The sequence below is a fragment of the Microcebus murinus genome, chromosome 4 (assembly GCF_040939455.1).
Source record: "Microcebus murinus isolate Inina chromosome 4, M.murinus_Inina_mat1.0, whole genome shotgun sequence".
Lineage (NCBI taxonomy): Eukaryota > Metazoa > Chordata > Mammalia > Primates > Cheirogaleidae > Microcebus > Microcebus murinus.
The window spans coordinates 663,023-682,052 of record NC_134107.1 but is presented as its reverse complement, the minus strand read 5'-3'; the positions used below and the strand labels follow the sequence as shown (position 1 = coordinate 682,052).

Here is a 19,030-nt window from a genome sequence, read left to right as displayed (position 1 = left end):
GAGTTTGAGGTTGCTGTGAGCTAGGCTGACGCCACGGCACTCACTCTAGCCTGGGCAACAAAGCGAGACTCTGTCTCAAAAAAAAAAAAAAAAAAAAAAAAAAAAAAAAAAACATTTGCACATACAACAGACTTCAACTTCTGTAGGTAGGCTCATCAACAACAGAACAGTGGGCCGGGCGCGGCGGCTCTCGCCTGTCATCCCAGCACTCTGGGAGGCCGAGGCGGGCGGATTGCTGGAGGTCAGGAGTTCCAAACCAGCCTGAGCAAGAGCGAGACCCTGTGTCTACTATAAATAGAAAGAAATTAATTGGCCAACTAATATATATAGAAAAAATTAGCCGGGCATGGTGGCGCATGCCTGCAGTCCCAGCTACTCGGGAGGCTGAGGCAGGAAGATCGCTTGAGCCCAGGAGTTTGAGGTTGCTGTGAGCTAGGCTGATGCCACGGCACTCACTCTAGCCCAGGCAACAAAGCGAGACTCTGTCTCAAAAAAAAAAAAAAAAAATAGAACAGTAGAAAGTTCTATCAGATGGTGCTTTTGTAGAGGCATAAGAACAAAACAAAATGCTATGAGTAAACCTTGAAGGCGAGTAGCAATGTTTCAGAATTTGCTCCTTGGGCCACCCACCACCATCCTCTGCTTGGTTTGGGACAGTTTTCCTAATGCAAGAACAACAATTTCACTGCCCCGCCATTGACGTCAACTCTCTTCGCTGTCCCTTTCTTTCAGTGGTCCTTGAGTATCAGATCATGTAAGAACTTCTGCATGGAGGCCGGGCGGCACTGTGGCTCACGCCTCTAACCCCAGCCCTCTTGGGAGGCCGAGGCAGGAGGATCGCTTGCGGTCAGGAGTTTGAGACCAGCCTGGGCTAGAGTCTTAGATCGCGTCACTGCTATAATTAGATGTACTTTTCTAACCAGGTTCACACACCAATCTGAAAGCTATCTTCCCCTTCTAGAAAACTGGGAGCAGGGGAGGCAGGAAGCATTTTCTCAGGGTTGGGCTGTACCTCGGCCACCAGGCAGCCCTGGGGTTCCATGTCCAGTTGCACCTCGTGCCTCTCATTGTCCAAGAAATCCTCCAACTTCAGGAATTTGAGGGCGCACAGGCCCCGCTGGTCCCGCCAGAACACAGCCAACTCCAGCTCCCGAGCCTGGGTGGGGGGAGGGAAGATGGCCATCACTTGGGGTGCCTGAGGCCCAGAACTCCTCCTCCTCGAAGCCCTGTGGTCCCCCAAGACAGCTCACCCTCTCCAGCTCCAGGGTGAAGCTCTGGTCCCAAGCGTTGGGGCCACACGGCTTCCAGGACGTCTGGCCCACCACCGTGTTATCCAGCTTAAGCACGGTGCTGACCTCACCTGAAACGGGCATTTGAGGGGAGTTCATCAGAAAATCCTGGGTGGGGGGGGAGAGGTCTCCAGTATCTTTTAAAGAAATCCTCCCCTCCCCCTCCGTAATGTTCTGCCACTGTAAAGTTTTGCCTTTGACGATTAAAGTCATGAATCCCAACTGATTTTTTTCCATAGGGTGTGAGGTAGGGATCCAAGTTCACTTCTATTCCATATGGAAGTCCCAGCAGCACTCTCCTAAGGACTGACCTTAGAAAAAGGCAGGCAGGTGTACATTAGCAGACGCATATACGCGACGCTTACATAACGGCCCCAGTTAGAAACAGCCTACCAATCGTTAAAGGAGAATTCATACATAAACTGTGATACAGTCTTAGTAACTGAAGTATCGATTTGCTGATATTCAACTGTTTTTTACCTTAAGGAAAGACAATTTGACAATTTGACATGGCTCGGACTAACACAATGGATTCTTTTTATTTTTTTATTTTTTTTGAGACAGGGTCTCACTTTGTTGCCCAGGCTAGAGCGAGTGCCGTGGCATCAGCCTAGCTCACAGCAACCTCAGACTCCTGGGCTCAAGCGATCCTCCTGCCTCGGCCTCCCGAGTAGCTGGGACTACAGGCGTGCGCCACCATGCCCGGCTAATTCTTTCTCTATATATTTTTAGTTGGTCAATTAATTTCTTTCTATTTTTAGTAGAGACGGGGTCTCGCTCAGGCTGGTTTCGAACCCGAGCAATCCGCCCGCCTCGGCCTCCCAGAGTGCTAGGATTACAGGCGTGAGCCACCACGCCCGGCCTGCCATAATCATTTTTAAGTGTACAGTTAATGACCTTAAGTATATTCACACTGCCATGCAACCATGACTACCATGCACCTCCAGAACTCTTTTCGTCCTACAAAACTGAATCTCTGTGCCCGTTAAACACTAACTTCCTGTTCCCCCTCCCGCGGCCCCTGGCACCCACCATTCTGCTTTCTGTCTCTGTGACTCTGACTACTCCAGGAACCTCATAGGAGTGGAATCACACAGTATGTGTCCTTTTGCGAGTAGTTTATATCATTTAGTATAATGTCCTTAAGGTTCATGCGGGCTACAGCATGTGACAGGATTTCCTTCCTTTTTAAACCTGAATAATATTCCATTGTTTGGATATTACATTTTGTTTATCCTTTCATCTGCTGGTGGACGCCGCGGTTGCTTCCATCTTTGGCTATCGTGAACAATGCTACCAACACAGATATACAAATATCTCTGAGACTCTGCTTTTTTCTTTTTTTTTTTCTGAGACAGAGTTTCACTCTGTCGCCCCGGGTGTAGTGCCGTGACATCATCATAGCTCACTGCAACCTCAAACTCCTGGGCTCGAGTGATCCTCCTGCCTCAGCCTCCCGAGTAGCTAGGACTGCAGGCATGCACCAACCACACCCTACCAATTTTTCTATTTTTAGTAGAAACCAGGTTTCGCTCTTTGCTCAGGCTGGTGTCAAACTCCTGACCTCAAGTGATCCTCCCGCCTCAGCCTCCCAGAGTGCTAGGATTACAGGCGTGAGCCACCGCACCTAGCCAAGACTATGCTTTTATTTAGCTAAAATTTTTTCTAGGCCGGGTGTGGTAGCTCATGCCTGTAATCCTAGCACTCTGGGAGGCTGAGGAGGGTGGATTGCTTGAGGTCAAGAGTTCAAAACCAGCCTGAGCAAGAGGGAGACCCCGTCTCTACTATAAAATAGAAAGAAATTAATTGGACAACTAATATATATAGAAAAAAATTAGCCAGGCATGGTGGCACATGCCTGTAGTCCCAGCTACTCGGGAGGCTGAGGCAGGAGGATCGCTTGAGCCCAGGAGTCTGAGGTTGCTGTGAGCTAGGCTGATGCCACGGCACTCACTCTAGCCTGGGCAACAAAGCGAGACTCTGTCTCAAAAAAAAAAGAAAGAAAAGTAAAATTGAGCATATTTTTGAAGAAACACCGCAATGTTTTGCAAAGTGAATTTCACATTGTCACCAACAGCGCCCAAAGGTTCCAATTTCTCCATATCCTCACCAACACTTTTTATTTTCTGTGGTTAGCTGTTTTTTTTTTATAGCCGTCCTCCTGATGAGTGTGACATATTCATTTTTTAATGTATTACAAATATGGGGCATCCCAGGACCCTCCACCCCACCCCACCCTACCCCTCAGGCCCACGATGTCCACTCACTGTTGTTCTCCGCTTCGGCTTTGAGGCTGCTCCGGCCACTGAGGCTCCCACTTCGGCTGTAAAGGCCCCGGGCTGGGCGGCTCAGGAAGGGGGTACGGCAGTCTGGGGTCCCGGGTCCCCCCACTGAGGGCGAGGGGTTCCAGGGGATGGTCTCTGGGAGGTCCCTGCAGCCCACCACTCGAACCACCAGGGTCCCTGAAGAAGAGGAAGGTTCGGCAGGGGCCACATCGCAGCCAGGCTGGGGGGGGGACATGGGGGCACAGGGGGAGGGGCCTGCAGGTAGAAGCGCGCCCAGAAACAGCCATGGTACAAGTAGGGGCCAGGGAGGGACAGCCAAGGTGGGGCAGGGGGTCTGAGGCAGGCATGTCTGTGGCTGGCGTGCGAATACGAGACAAATGGTCATGGGGGGGTGGCCGGGATGCTGGGGTTTAGGGACAGAAGAGAGGTTCAGGGCAGAGGGCGGGGACAGGCAAGGAGGAACGAGGTCGGACTAGGGAGGCCAGGGCAGGATTTGGTGGGCTGATTTGAGGTCTGAGATGGGCTGGTCTGGAGGCGTAGGGGCTAAGGGCTCCAAGGAAGGTAGGCCGGCTGGCCTGGGGGGCGGTCAGAGGCTCCTGGCTGCAGGTTTGAGAACGAGGTGGGGCTGGGGGACTGCGGTTGGAGGGAGAAGTCAGAACCAGGTGGGGAGGGGCGGGGAAAGTGAAGGGGAGCGGAGATGGGGACAAGAGCCCAGACTCAGCAGGAGAAATGGGGGGACGTCTAAGGCGCACGGGGCTGTCTACTGGAGACGGGAGCGGACGGTGGGATGGGAGCCAGGGCTGGGGAGAATGGAGATGCGCATGGGGGTCTCAGGGCTGCGGGGCCCACCTGTGAGCGGCGCGGGCTTGCACAGGGTGCTGTAGTGCGTGGCGGGGAAGGGCCCCACGAGGCGGGCGCTGAAGGCGGCGGACGAGGCCGCAGCGAGCTCTTCGCGCAGCAGCCGCCCCTTGGGGTGGTCGGCAGGCAGCTCCCCCAGCCTGCGCTCCAGGGCCTCGCGCAGCAGCCCCAGCTTCTGGTTGGACTCGGTCAGCTTCTCCTGGGCCTGCGGCCGGCAGGGTGGGGATGAGGGGCGGGCCCGGGCTTGCCCCTCCCACCCCCAGGCTACCCTCGCGCACCGAGTTAGACTCCTCCCGGGGTGTCCTTAAAACTAGGCCCCGCCCCTGCCAGGCCCCCCCTCACCGAGGAGCATCCCTCACCGAGCCCCCGCCCCCTCACTGAGGCTCCACCCCCGCTGAGACCCCGCCCCCTCATTGAGGCCCCACCCCTCACTGAGGCTCCACCCCTCGCTGAGACCCGTCCCCTCGCTGAGCCCCACCCCTCACTGAGGACCATCCCTCGCTGAGACCCCGCCCCCTCGCTGAGCCCCACCCCTCACCGAGGACCATCCCTCACCGAGACCCCGCCCCCTCGCTGAGCCCCACCCCTCACTGAGGACCATCCCTCACCGAGACCCCGCCCCCTCGCTGAGCCCCACCCCTCACCGAGGACCATCCCTCACCGAGACCCCGCCCCCTCGCTGAGCCCCACCCCTCACCGAGGACCATCCCTCACCGAGACCCCGCCCCCTCGCTGAGCCCCACCCCTCACCGAGGACCATCCCTCACCGAGACCCCGCCCCCTCGCTGAGCCCCACCCCTCACCGAGGACCATCCCTCACCGAGACCCCGTCCCCTCGCTGAGCCCCACCCCTCACCGAGGACCATCCCTCACCGAGACCCCGCCCCCTCGCTGAGCCCCACCCCTCACCGAGGACCATCCCTCACCGAGACCCCGTCCCCTCGCTGAGCCCCACCCCTCACTGAGGACCATCCCTCGCTGAGACCCCGTCCCCTCGCTGAGCCCCACCCCTCACCGAGGACCATCCCTCACCGAGACCCCGCCCCCTCGCTGAGCCCCACCCCTCACCAAGGACCATCCCTCACCGAGACCCCGCCCCCTCATTAAGGCCCCACCCCTCACTGAGGACCATCCCTCGCTGAGACCCCGCCCCCTCGCTGAGCCCCACCCCTCACCAAGGACCATCCCTCACCGAGACCCCGCCCCCTCGTTGAGGCCCCACCCCTCACCGAGGACCATCCCTCACCGAGACCCCGCCCCCTCGCTGAGCCCCACCCCTCACCAAGGACCATCCCTCACCGAGACCCCGCCCCCTCATTAAGGCCCCACCCCTCACTGAGGACCATCCCTCGCTGAGACCCCGTCCCCTCGCTGAGCCCCACCCCTCACCGAGGACCATCCCTCACCGAGACCCCGCCCCCTCATTGAGGCCCCACCCCTCATAGTAGCACTGCTCCTAGTGAGACCTCGCCCCCTCACTGAGGCCCCACCCCCTGCTTAAGCACGGCCCCGCCTGGCGGAGGCAAGACCCCAGGTGAAGGCCCCGCCCCTAGATGAGGCCCCACCCCTCACACGCTGGTTCCTTACTAAGGCCCCGCCCCTCCCCGAGGCCCCGCCCTCCCCGAGGCCCCGCCCCCTCCAAGGCCGGGCCCCTCACCTCGCCGACTGCCTTGCGGTCCGGGGCCTTGGCCGCGCTGAGCAGGCGCAGCACGTTCTTGGCGCCCTCGGCCACCGCGTGCTCCACTCGGAAGTGGTGCCGCAGCTCCTCGATGCGCAGCTCCACAGCCCCCAGGTCCGGACCCCCTGCGGGCATGGCACACGGCACGGAGGCTAGCCTGCAGCCCACCCGCCACGGCGGCCCCGACGCGCGGCCGTCCACAGGCACTGGCCGTAGAGGCACCACCACCACGATGCATCACACTTCTCCCAAGGGGCGGTCACAGTGACACTGTCACACCGTCACCCCACACCCAAGGGGTGACAGTGTCCCTCTTACACAGGACCAGTCTGAGCAATGGTGTGGAGGCACACCCTCAAGCCAGGCTTAGGGACAGACACGTTGTCACAGTCCCTCTCCATTCCCAGGGACTAGCACCGGGACAGCCCCGGGCACACTGCGACCCACAGGGACAGCCACACTATCTTGATTTCAGTCACTGTCGCCCAGATACCATCACGTCTTTCACCCAGGGACTACAGATAGCCCCCGGTGGCAGGGACAGAAATCACACTGTCATACTCATGCTGACACACCTCGGTTCCCACTGAACAGCCGCTACCACGCGGTTACGTTGTCAGCCACGCATAGCGACACCCACGGGCATTTGGACAACCAGAGACACAGTCACACTGCCACACAGATGGCGTCAGCCACAGGGACACTGTTAGGGACTGAATGTGTCCCACAAGTTCATATATTGAAGCTTTAATCCCCAAGGCGATGGCATTTGGAGACGGGCTCTGGGGAGGGGATTAGGGTTAGATCAAGTCACTGGGCAGGGGAGGCCTCATGGTGGGATGAGTGCCTTACAAGAAGGGGAAGAAGCTGGAGATGGCGGCTCACGCCTGTAATCCCAGGACTTCCGGGGGCAGAGGCGAGAGCCGGGAGGATTGCTTGAGGCCAGGAGTTCAAGACCTGCCTGGGCAAACATATCAAGGCCCCGTCCCAGGGGGGAGGAGGGGCATGGGCAATATACATAACCCTAACATTTGTACCACCATAATATGCTAAAACAAAAATAATAATAAAAAAAACACCAAAAAACCCTCATTCCTATGAAAAGTTTTTTAAAAAGTTAGCTGATGTCACTGCTTCTTAATACAAAAAAAAAAAAAAAGTTGGCTGGGCGTGGTGATGTGCACCTGTAGTCCCAGCTACCAGGAGGCTGAGGCAGGAGGATCGCTTGAGCCCAGGAATTTGAGGCTGCAGTGAGCGATGATCATGCCACTGCACTCCAGCCTGAATAACAGAGCAAGACTCTGTCTCAAAACAAACAAAAAAAAGAAGATGATGATGATGAAGAAGAAGATGAAGAGGCAGAGACACCAGGGCTGTGTCTCCGCCGTGTGAGGACGCGATAGAAGGCCGCCGCGTGCAGGCCGGGCGGGGAGCCCTCCCCAGGAATTGGGCCTGCCAGCCGCCAGAGCGGAGGACGTGCGTGCCACTCGCTCTGTGGGACTTCGTTATGGCAGCCTGTCTCAGCGGACTGAGACAGGCCCTGTTACGCAGAGACACCGTCACACTGTGGCCCACAGGGACACACCGGCATCACCGCTTTGTCGCCGGTGTATGCACAGTGTCACCTGCAGGCAGAGGAACAGGTGCTCTGTCGCAGAGAGGCAGTCACACTGCCACGCGGGGACACGGTCACCTGGGGCAGGCTTTGTGGTCATGCGGACACAGCCCTGTCACCTCAAGCACAGCACACCCCTGCAAGGACAGGGGGACATGGTCGGTCGCAAGGCACAAACGCCCGTCATTCCCAAGCACGGGGGCGAGAGGAAGGGCGCGGCCACACCGAGGCGGCAGTCCCAGGCTTCTGACTCCAGCCCAGAGAGAGTCGTGAGGACATAATCCCACGAAGGCACAGGGGCACAGGTGGAGAGAGGCCGCCACCGTGTCACCCAGGCAGGGCAGCGCCACTGACACCCACAGGCACAGAGACTCCACGTCGGAGGGGGAAAAGGCTGGGTGTCACACCCAGGGTGAAGCCACAGGGACTCAGCCACCCGAGGGCTCAGGGAGAGGGACGAGGACACGCTGCCACACACACGCAGGAAACTTGTCACCCGGAAATCGCACCCACGGCTGTGGGTTCCTAGGACGGTCTCACTATTTTGTGTGACGACCCCCTACTCAGACACTGGGACTTGGTCACAGAGAGTCACGCTGTGTCCACAGGTGGGTGGCACTCACCTGGACACTGGCAAGGCAGACGTAGAGTGACAGGGACAACCTGGGTACTCGCCGCCATGTCCTCTTGCAAATACAGTCACACTGTCACTGTCACACTGTGCTTAATCAGTCACTGGGACTTTCAGGGACAAGGCGACCCAGCCACCCAGGCTTACACCATCACACTGAGGCGAAGGGACCTGACCGTGCCATCACTCTTAGTCACTAAGCAGCCCACGAGGGGACCCACAGCACGGACACACAATCGCGCAGCTGCAGTGACACCCCCCCAAGACACACACCCTGTCCTCCAAGTTACAAGCCTCACCAACTGGGGACACTTTGCCACCCCTCACAGTGACACACGAACCGTCATCTTTACCAGGGCACGCTCACCACGCCTGGGTCCCACAGTCAAAGTCACATTCATATTGACACACACGAGCAGTACAGACAGACAGCACTCGATGCACCAAGCCCTGTCACAGACGCGGGCTGATGGCCGGGCGCGGTGGCTCACGCCTGTCATCCCAGCACTCTGGGAGGCCGAGGCGGGAGGATTGCTCAAGGTCAGGAGTTCAAAACCAGCCTGAGCAAGAGCGAGACCCCGTCTCTACTAAAAATAGAAAGAAATTCATTGGCCAACTAAAAATATATAGAAAAAAAATGAGCCGGGCATGGCGACGAGTGCCTGTAGTCCCAGCTACTCGGGAGGCTGAGGCAGGAGGATCGCTTGAGCCCAGGAGTCTGAGGTTGTTGTGAGCTAGGCTGACGCCATGGCACTCACTCTAGCCTGGGCAACAAAGCGAGACTCTGTCTCAAAAAAAAAAAAAAAAAAAAAAAAAAGAGTAAGACAGTAAATATTTTCTTTTCTTTTCTGTTTTTTTTTTTTTTTAAGAGACAGGGTCTTGCTCTGTCACCCAGGCTGGAGTGCAATGGCTCATTCACAGCTCACTGCAGCCTCCAACTCCTGGGCTCAAATGATCCTCCCGCCTCAGCCTCCTGAGTTGCTGGGACTACAGGCGCCACCACGCCCGGCTCAAGACGGAAAATATTTCTGACTCTCTGGCCCGCGCAGGCTGGTGCCACTACCCAGCTGCCAGTAACTACAGTAAAAGTTGATGGGCATGGCCGTGTGCCAATAAAACTTTACTTACAAAAAAAGGCCGCAGGCGCATCTGGCCTGAGGGCTGTAGTTTGCCAACACTCCATCTAGTCCAAACCTTGCCTGGGACAAATGGGAAACTGAGGCCCAGAGAGGGCCACGAATGGGTTCCCGTCACGGTACTGTGAGTCACAATACCTATCTCCCTGTCCCAGAAAGGGACCCTTTACAGGGCCAGAAACTGAGCCTGGCGAGGCGGGGTGCAGGCCAGGCTGTCTCAGGGCGCGGCGCTCACCTTGGGCCTCATCCGGGGCCGCCTGGCTCTCCAGCTGGCCGGCCTGCAGGGCCCGGCGGAGCTGCATGCGGATGATGTCGATCTTCGTCTTACTGTCCTGCAGCATCTGCTGGGCCGTGAGCAGCAACTTCCGGTCCTGCAGGCAGAGACCGGCTGTCAGAGGAAGGGTGGGGGGCTGGGGGGCCGTGGCCGCGGCCGAGACCACACCACGCAGGGCCTGGGTGACGACGGGGCAGAGCGTTCGTGCGTTGGTTTCTGTGTGGGTTCTTCTGTACACATTCCTGGGCGTAGTGATGGGGTCCCTGCATTTGAATCTGGCTCTGCCACTTGACGGCTGTGTGACCTGCAGCAAGCCACTCAACCTCTCTGGGTCTCCACGTCCTCATCTGCAGAATGGCCCCCTCTGGACCGGCGAGTCCGCGCACAGAGCTCGGAGCCCTGCCCGGCCCAGAGCAGGCGCCGCGTGCACGCTGGCTGTTAGAACGGCGTGCACTCGGGTGAGAGGTCCCCAAGGTCCCTGAGCCCCCGAGGGTGCCTGGGTGTGAGTGTCCAGGATTCGAGGTATGACTACAGCCGGGCACTGCCCGCCACCTCCCTGTGCGCGCACAAGCGTCAAAAAAATCAGTTGCGGGGTTTTCCCGTCCACTGCGTGCTGTGTGTTTTTCCTTTTCTGTTTTGTCAAAGTGAGGCAGGAAAATATCTGCAGTGCTAACACTCAGATAAGACGCCGCAAGACATGACATCTTCTTCTCTACGCACGTTCAGTGGGGCAGAGCCATCCCTCCCCAGGGGGCAGAGATTGGTTCCGGGGTGGGGTGGGGTGGGGTGAAAAACTTCTGTCCTTTTTGTGTATAATGCAGAGATTGGCATAAAGAGACACATGGCTGATCTGTGTTTAACATTTCTTTTTGCATTTTTTTTTATCTTCTTGGTGTGTGTGTGTGTGTGTGTTTTAACATTTCATAGCATGGCGTTCAAATACTCGTACACAGATGTTCATATCGGAACTACTCACAATGGCCGAAAGGTAGAAACCACCCAAATGTCCATTATATAATAAATGGACAGAGCAAATGTGGTACATCCACATAATAGGATATTGTTCAGCCATAAAATGGAATGAACTACTTAGTCCTGCTGCAAAGTGAACGAGCCTCGTAAACACCGTGCCGAGCAGAGAAGCCAGATACAAAAGCCCGCGTGCATTTACGTAAAGCGCCCAGAACAGGCGAATCCATAAAGGGAGGAAGCCGATTAGGAGCTGGTCGGGGAGGGAGACTGGGCAGCAACGGCTAATGGGGACGGGGTTTCCTTTCGGGGTGCTGAAATGCTCTGAAACTAGACGGAGGTGCCACATTGCGAATGTACCAGATGCCACTAAATTGTATGCTGGAACATGTTAACGTGGGAGATTTTATGTTATGGGTATTTTACCACCCTGGGTGATTAGGGGGGAAAAAAATGTCAGAAAAGGGCCCTTAGGGGAACAATAATGAAAAAAAGGTTGAGGGACATCTATTCATATTTAAGGGCGTGTCCGTTCTTATCTGTCCGGCGAGCGCACTTGTTACGGTTAGCGCCTGCTGCGTGCCAGGCACACAGAGGCTGCGTGTGAGTGGCGAGACCTGGGACGCAGGGTTCCCGGCCCAGAGCCCTCGCCTTGTCACGGCGCTGAGCCATCCGGCCCCCAAGGCCGCGCCACTGCGAAACCCCAGCCCCTGACACGGAAGTCACAGAAGCTCAGAGCTGTGGCATTCCCGGGAATCCTTGACCCGAGGTGGGCGTTCCCAGAGCAACAACTGCGCACACTGCATGGGGCGAGGACACCACGTGACCCCGTCTACGTGAAGCTCAAAACCAAGCAAAGTCGATCTGTGGCCCCCAAACCCAGCCCGCCCCAGCCTCCCATGGGGGCAGCTGGAGGCGGCACCCTGTCCCCCAGCCTGCGATCTGCAGCTGTGTGTGCAGGCACACGGCGGATGAGTGTGCACGTGTGGGTGTGCGTGCTCGTGTGCACGGCACTGTGGGTGTACGTGCAGACGTGGCTGTGCATGTGCGTGTGTTTGTACACATGCTGGCATGTGTCGCAGGTATGGGTGTACATGTGGGTGGGTGGGTGCGTCTGTACACATGCTGACGGGTGTGTGCATGTGCAGGCATGCGTGCACACTCACGGTGGTGCGTACATGTGTGGGCATGTGCATGTGCAGTGGGTGTGTACATGTGGGTGGGTGTGTGCAATACACACGTGTGTGTATGAGAGTGTGCACGTGTGGATGAGCGTGTACTTGTACAGGTTGCTGTGTGCACACGCAGTGGGTGTGCACGTGTGGGCAGGCATGTGCCTGCGCAGGTGGCTGTGTGCACACGTGGTGGGTGTGCACGTGTGGGCGGGCGTGTACCTGTGCAGGTGGCTGTGTGCACACACGGTGAGTGTGCACGTGTGGGCAGGCGTGTACCTGCGCAGGTGGCTGTGTGCACACGTGGTAGGTGTGCACGTGTGGGCAGGCGTGTGCCTGTGCAGGTGGCTGTGTGCACACGTGGTGGGTGTGCACGTGTGGGTGGGCGTGTACCTGTGCAGGTGGCTGTGTGCACACGTGGTGGGTGTGCACGTGTGGGCGGGCGTGTACCTGTGCAGGTGGCTGTGTGCACACACGGTGAGTGTGCACGTGTGGGCAGGCGTGTACCTGTGCAGGTGGCTGTGTGCACACGTGGTAGGTGTGCACGTGTGGGTGGGCGTGTGCCTGTGCAGGTGGCTGTGTGCACACGTGGTGGGTGTGCACGTGTGGGCGGGCGTGTACCTGTGCAGGTGGCTGTGTGCACACACGGTGAGTGTGCACGTGTGGGCAGGCGTGTACCTGCGCAGGTGGCTGTGTGCACACGTGGTAGGTGTGCACGTGTGGGTGGGCGTGTGCCTGCGCAGGTGGCTGTGTGCACACGTGGTAGGTGTGCACGTGTGGGTGGGCGTGTACCTGCGCAGGTGGCTGTGTGCACACACGGTGAGTGTGCACGTGTGGGTGGGCGTGTACCTGTGTAGGTGGCTGTGTGCACACGTGGTGAGTGTGCACGTGTGGGCGGGCGTGTGCCTGTGCAGGTGGCTGTGTGCACACGCAGTGGGTGTGCACGTGTGGGCGGGCGTGTACCCGTGCAGGTGGCTGTGTGCACACGTGGCGGGTGTGCACGTGTGGGCGGGCGTGTACCCGTGCAGGTGGCTGTGTGCACACGTGGTGGGTGTGCACGTGTGGGCGGGCATGTACCTGTGCAGGTGGCTGTGTGCACACACGGTGAGTGTGCACGTGTGGGCAGGCGTGTACCTGCGCAGGTGGCTATGTGCACACGTGGTAGGTGTGCACGTGTGGGCGTGTGCACAGGTGTGAGTGCGAGTGTGACGAGCGCCCCGGCGCGGCCCCACCTTGGTGCTGCCGTTGCTGTAGGTCTGGATCATGTTCTCCGCGCCCTGCTTCACCTTCAGCTCGATGGCCAGCTGCTTCTCCAGCCCCGCCACGCGGCTCAGGTTGGTGGCCGAGCAGGCAGGGCCGCCTGCACCCGGGGAGTGGGGGGCATCTGGGGGGACGGGAGGGAGAGAATCACCATGGCCGTCACCTTGGTCCGCCCGTGGCCCCCAGGACCCGGGACAGCTGGGCGCCGGGACACAGGAAGGCGGGGGCGCCAGGGCCCAGCAGGCCCGCCCACCCCGGCCTCCCAGGGAAGCCGCTCGGGGCTGGGACAGGACCCAGGATGAATGAGCGTGTGTGCGCGTGTGTGTCCTGGTGCCGTGCGTGGGAGGCCCCCAACTACTTACACGGCTGTGTGTGAGCCCACGAGCGTGGGAGCGGTTCCATCTGTGAACCACGGGGTGTGACTGTGTGAGACGCCAGGTGCTACGATGCCTGAGATCTGGGTGTTGGGTGCACACGCTTCCCCTGTGTGGTGTGCCTGTGCCTGTATTACTGCGAGTGCAGATCTCCAGGTGTTGGCATGAGTGTGTCTGGGTCCCTGGGTGTTGGGACAGCCAGACCCAGGTGTCTGCGTGGGTGTCTGGAGGGCAGTGTGACTGGGGCGGGAGGGGCCTGGGTACAGGAATGACTGTGAGATTCTGGATGCTGGCTGCACTCTGTCCCCAAGTGTCCGGCTGTTGACATGCCCTCGTGTCTGGAAGGGCCGGGTGTTGGTGTAAGTGCTGTTGCATCTTCAGGCCTTGTCCGATTGTGAGTACGACTCTCTGCTGACGTGACTGTGTCTGTCAGGCGTGGGTGGCTGTGTGCGTGACGCTATGGGGTTTGCTGTGATTGCTCGCCACAGTGGCTGTTGTCCCTGTGTTTCTCTGGGTGTTGGGTGACGGGATATAAGCCTTTGGGTGTCGTCATGACGATGTGTCAGAGTGTCTGGGATTCATATGCTAGCGTCTAAGTCCCTGGGTGTTGTCTGGGTGCTGGTGTGACTGTGTGTGCTTTTCTCTGGGTACCCACGAGACAGTGTGTGAGTCTTCCCCAGTGTCGTCCAGTGCTGGCGCGACTGTGTGTCAGAGTCGTGGGTTGCAAGATGAAAATGTTCTAGAGATCTGGCAAACTTGGGCCGGGCGCTGGGGCTCACGCCTGTAATCCCAGCACTCTGGGAGGCTGAGGTGGGAGGATCGTTCAAGGTCAGGAGTTCGAAATCAGCCTGAGCAAAACCCCGTCTCTACCAAAAATAGAAAGAAGTTAATTGGACAGCTAAAAATATACAGAAAAAATTAGCCGGGCATGGTGGCGCATGCCTGTAGTCCCAGCTACTTGGGAGGCTGAGGCAGGAGGATCGCTTGAGCCCAGGAGATTGAGGTTGCTGTGAGCGAGGCTGACGGCACGGCACTCACTCTATCCTGGGCAACAGAGAGAGACTCTGTCTCAAAAAAAAAAAAGAGTTTTTGGGTGCCATCTAGGTGTTAGTGTCATTGTGTGAGAGTCTTTGGGTAACTGTCTCTTAATATTTGTGTAACAGTGTGCACATCTTTGGGTGTTCTCTGGGTGTTGATAAGACTGTGTCTTTAGGTATTGTCATGGTGTGTAAGTTTTTAGGTATTGTGATGGTGTGAATATCTTGGGTGCTGTCTGGGTGTTGGTGTGGCTGTCGTTAGGTACTGTGATGGTATACATGCACATTTTGGGTGTTTTCCAGGTGTTGATGCGACTATGCCTGTAGGTATTGTGATGGTGTGTGAATTTTGGGTGCTGTCCAGGTGTTGGTGTGACTGTGACTGTAGGTACTGTGATGCTGTGAGCATTTTGGCTGTTGTCCGGGTGCTGGTGTGTGCATTTGGGTGTTGTCCGCGTGTTGGTATGACTGTGCCTGTAGGTATTATGATAGTGTGTGCATTTTGGGTATTGTCTGGGTGTTGGTGTGACTGTGCCTGTAGGTATTATGATAGTGTGTGCATTTTGGGTGTTGTCCAGGTATTGGTGTGACTGTGCCTGTAGGTACTGTGATGGTGTGTGCATTTTGGGTGCTGTCTGGGTGTTGGTGCGGCTGTGTCTGTAGGCACTGTGCTGGTGTGTGCGTTTGGGTGTTGTCCGGGTGTTGGTGCGGCTGTGTCTGTAGGCACTGTGCTGGTGTGTGCGTTTGGGTGTTGTCCGGGTGTTGGTGCGGCTGTGTCTGTAGGCACTGTGCTGGTGTGTGTGTTTGGGTGTTGTCCGGGGGTTGGTGGCTGTGTCTGTAGGCACTGTGCTGGTGTGTGCGTTTGGGTGTTGTCCGGGTGTTGGTGCGGCTGTGTCTGTAGGCACTGTGCTGGTGTGTGCGTTTGGGTGCTGTCCGGGGGTTGGTGACTGTGTCTGTAGGCACTGTGCTGGTGTGTGCGTTTGGGTGCTGTCCGGGGGTTGGTGGCTGTGTCTGTAGGCACTGTGCTGGTGTGTGCGTTTGGGTGCTGTCCGGGGGTTGGTGGCTGTGTCTGTAGGCACTGTGCTGGTGTGTGCGTTTGGGTGCTGTCCGGGGGTTGGTGGCTGTGTGGGTCTCGGGTGCTCCTCCCTGGGAACGGAGCCCGCTCCCGGCCGCCCGCTCACCCCGGGCGGTGGCCGGGTCGGGCAGCACCACGTGCGCGTGCAGCTCCTGCAGCTGCTGGTGCAGCAGGTCCAGGCGGCGCGAGGAGCCGCGCAGCAGCAGCTCCACGGGGCCCAGGCTGCGGCCCAGGTCGGTGGTGGCCCGCCGCAGGTTCTCGGCGCCCTCCTTCAGCTTCAGCTCCTTGCGGATCTCCCTGCGCAGCCGCTCCCGCTCCAGCTCCAGCTGCTGCTGCACCCCGGGGGCCGCCAGGTCCGCCCCTGCCAGGCCCAGCTGCTCCAGCAGGGACCAGCTGCGAGGCTCGCTCTGTGGGGGACAGGCAGGGTCAGGGGACGCCAGGGTGCAGCCCGCATGTGGCCGGCCTGGCCCAGCCTCCGCCCCGGACTGGAGCTCCCGAGATGCGTCCTGCTCTACCTCCTCTGACCCCCAAAACTGGGAGGTGAGACAAGGCCCTGTTCCTGCTTCCTGACCCCCCAAACTGGCAGGTCCCAAGGTCAGGGACTTCTTCCTTCCTGGCCCCTCAGCCTAGGGGATCCCACAGGCATGACCGTGTCTCCCTTTGTCCCTTATGTGGTGGAGCAGGCCTTGTTGCCCCACCACTGTGTCCCCTGACTGGGTTCTGTCTCCCTTCTGCTGCCCCCAAACTAGCGGGCCCCCAAGGCAGGACTCCTTTTCTCTGCTGACCCCTAAAACTTAGGGGGTCTTGAGGATAGGCCCCGCCTTCCCGCTGGTACGCCCTCAAACTGTGCGGCCCCAGGGGCAGGCTCCACCTCCCCTCAGCTGCACCCAAACTAGCGGATCCCAAAGGCAGGCCCTGTCTTCTCTCTGCTGTACCCCCAAACTACGGGGCTCTGGGGCAGGCCTCATCTTCCCTCTTCCTACCTTCCAAAACCCGGACCCTAAAGAGCAGAGCCCCATCTCCTTCCTCCCCTGTCTCCCCAACCTGGGAGCCCCAAACGGCCCCAGATATTTTCATCCTCCAGAGAAGTCTGAGGCCAGCACCCCACCTCGTCTCCTGGTCCCAAACTGAGAGCTACCCAGGGCAGCACCTTAGGGTCCCCTTCTGCCCTCCCCCCAAGGGACCCCAGCTCCCACCTCCAGCTCCTGCTCCGATGGGGGATCGGCCTCCGCCATCCTGGGTCCGGGCTGAGGGCCCCGCCCTCTTCCTGAACCTCAGCCCCCCCAGGGCCTCTTGGCCACCACTTCCTCTTTCCTGCCAGCTCCCAGCACCCCCTGCGCCCGGGGCTCAGGGGCATCTAACGGACCCTCCCCGCAGCCCCTCCTCCAGGGCCAAAGCTGCTGCTCCAGAGGAAACCCAGGGACAGCCCTGCTCCCTGTCCCGAGAGGCTGCCCAAGGTGTGTGTGCCTGGTGTGCACACTCCCACGCCCATCGTGTGTACATGGCAAACAGGCCCCCACGAGGGTACGCGGGCTCCAGGGCCCGACTAGGGCGTGCACACACTTTCACACACAGACGGGCATGTGCACACATGGACACGGGCTCGCAAGCGCGTGCACGCTCCCACGCCTGCAGGGGTGTGCCTGGAATATGGCGCCCAGCGGTGCACGTTCCCATGCCTACCGAGAATACGCCCATTTGCAAATGCCCGCGAGTGCATCCACGGGTCACTCTGGAACCCGCGGGATGCACGCTCCCACCTGCCCGCACACCCATGCATGCACACATGCTCACACACGTATGCACACTCCTCGGGGCCCTGCGGCGTGCTCATGCTCCCACGGGTCTCCAGCCCTGCCACTACCTGCACGTGTCCCTGTGGCCAGAGCCTCCCGCCCACCCCTTGTCCCCAGCTTCCCCTTCAGGGTCAGAACAGCCAGTTCTGCAGAGGCAAGGTCCCCTCCCTGCAGGCGACCATCCCAACTTCCTGCTTCCTCTCAGTCTAGCTGCAAACTGTTGATGACCACGGCTCAGAGGTCCAGGGTCCTGGCCAGCCCAGTGGTACCTCCCTGAGGCCAGCGCCATTAGGAAACAGCACTGGGGGTGGGAGTGGGACAAGAATACCCCAAAACCAGCAGCCCACAAACCACTTGCTAAGCACATACCAGAGCTCTGGCACAGCCACACATGCTCCTCGACATACAACAGGGTTACATCCTGGTAGACCCATCGCAAGTGGAAACTATCACAAGTTGAAAACACATTTAATACACCTAACCAGCTGGATGTGTTGCCTCATGCCTGTAATCCCAGCGCTTCGGTAGGCTGAGGCAGGAGGATCGCCTGAGACCAGAAGTTCGAGATCAGCCTGGGCAACATAGTGAGACCCCCATCTCTACCAAAAAAACAAACAAAAACAAAATACGCCTACCCTACTGAACAGCATAGCTTAGCCTAGCCCACCTTAAATGTGCTCAGGGGACTCACATTGGCTCACGGTTGGGCAAAGTCACCTTAACACGAAGCCTATCTTATAATAAAGTTGAGTATCTCACGGCATTTATTGAATACTGTACTGAAAGCAAAAAACAGAATGATCATATGGATACTCAAAGAACAGTTCCTACCGAATGGGTATCACTTTCGTGCCATCATAAAATGGAAAAAGTTTAAGTCAAACCATCCTAAGACAGGGACCGTCTGCATGAACAGCAGCAGTTACTGCAAACTTCATCCGGGTCAACTAAAGCGACTCGTAACATGAGTGCTACCATCACCCCATTGTTAAGATGAGGGGGCTGAGGCCCAGAGTGGTGACATAACTTGCTCCAAGGTCCCACCGCCAGCAGAAAGAAGGCTGGGCCAGAATTTAAAACAAGAGCACCCAGAATCCAAAATCTGGCTAGGAAATGCCCGTGTGCATTATTATTGACCGTAGGTGTGAGAATCTACTTCACAGACAAGGAAAGGTGTCCTTGGCTCTTGACTGGTCTCGGGGGCAGCTGTCCCCACGGAGTATCACCGCAGGTCAAGAGCATCACCCCCATGAACCTACCAATCCCTGCTCATACGCCTGAGTGGCTGCTGTCACTCTCCCCACTTTACAGGTAAGGAAACTGAGGCTCAGAGAGGTGACAGCAATTCCCAACAGAGGTGGGATTTCATCCCCGCCCCTGGGGGCATGTGGCAACATCTGGAGATATTTCTGGTTGTCACCCCTGGGGGTGGGGAGGTGACATCTATTAGATGGAGAGGCCAGGGACACCTGTAGTGCATGGGACGCCCCGCCACAAAGAATGATCCGGCCCCAAACGTCAGGACGCCCAGAGGCCCTGGGGTAGAGGGCGTGGGCGTGGGTTTACACCCTGAGCTGCCGC

At 58.3% G+C, this 19,030-nt stretch overlaps 1 protein-coding gene across 3 annotated transcripts in view; it reads right to left on the bottom strand.

The window, feature by feature from the left end:
* The window catches only part of PKN1 (protein kinase N1), a 29,296-nt gene that overhangs the window by 8,119 nt on the left and 2,147 nt on the right, over nt 1–19,030 (bottom strand). The window contains exons 1-9 of one of the 3 annotated variants that reach the window (XM_076001446.1): nt 16,850–16,934; nt 15,760–16,060; nt 13,140–13,291; nt 9,728–9,863; nt 6,090–6,235; nt 4,424–4,637; nt 3,557–3,751; nt 1,251–1,360; nt 1,013–1,156 (exon numbers count right to left, since the gene is read on the bottom strand). In XM_076001446.1, the coding sequence (XP_075857561.1) occupies nt 1,013–1,156; nt 1,251–1,360; nt 3,557–3,751; nt 4,424–4,637; nt 6,090–6,235; nt 9,728–9,863; nt 13,140–13,291; nt 15,760–16,060; nt 16,850–16,888 (1,437 nt within the window). In that variant the 5' untranslated portion in view covers nt 16,889–16,934. Of the gene's footprint in view, nt 1–1,012; nt 1,157–1,250; nt 1,361–3,556; nt 3,752–4,423; nt 4,638–6,089; nt 6,236–9,727; nt 9,864–13,139; nt 13,292–15,759; nt 16,061–16,849; nt 16,935–19,030 lie in introns of those variants that run through there. The other 2 variants (XM_012758314.3, XM_012758317.2) reach the window with 2 other exon arrangements.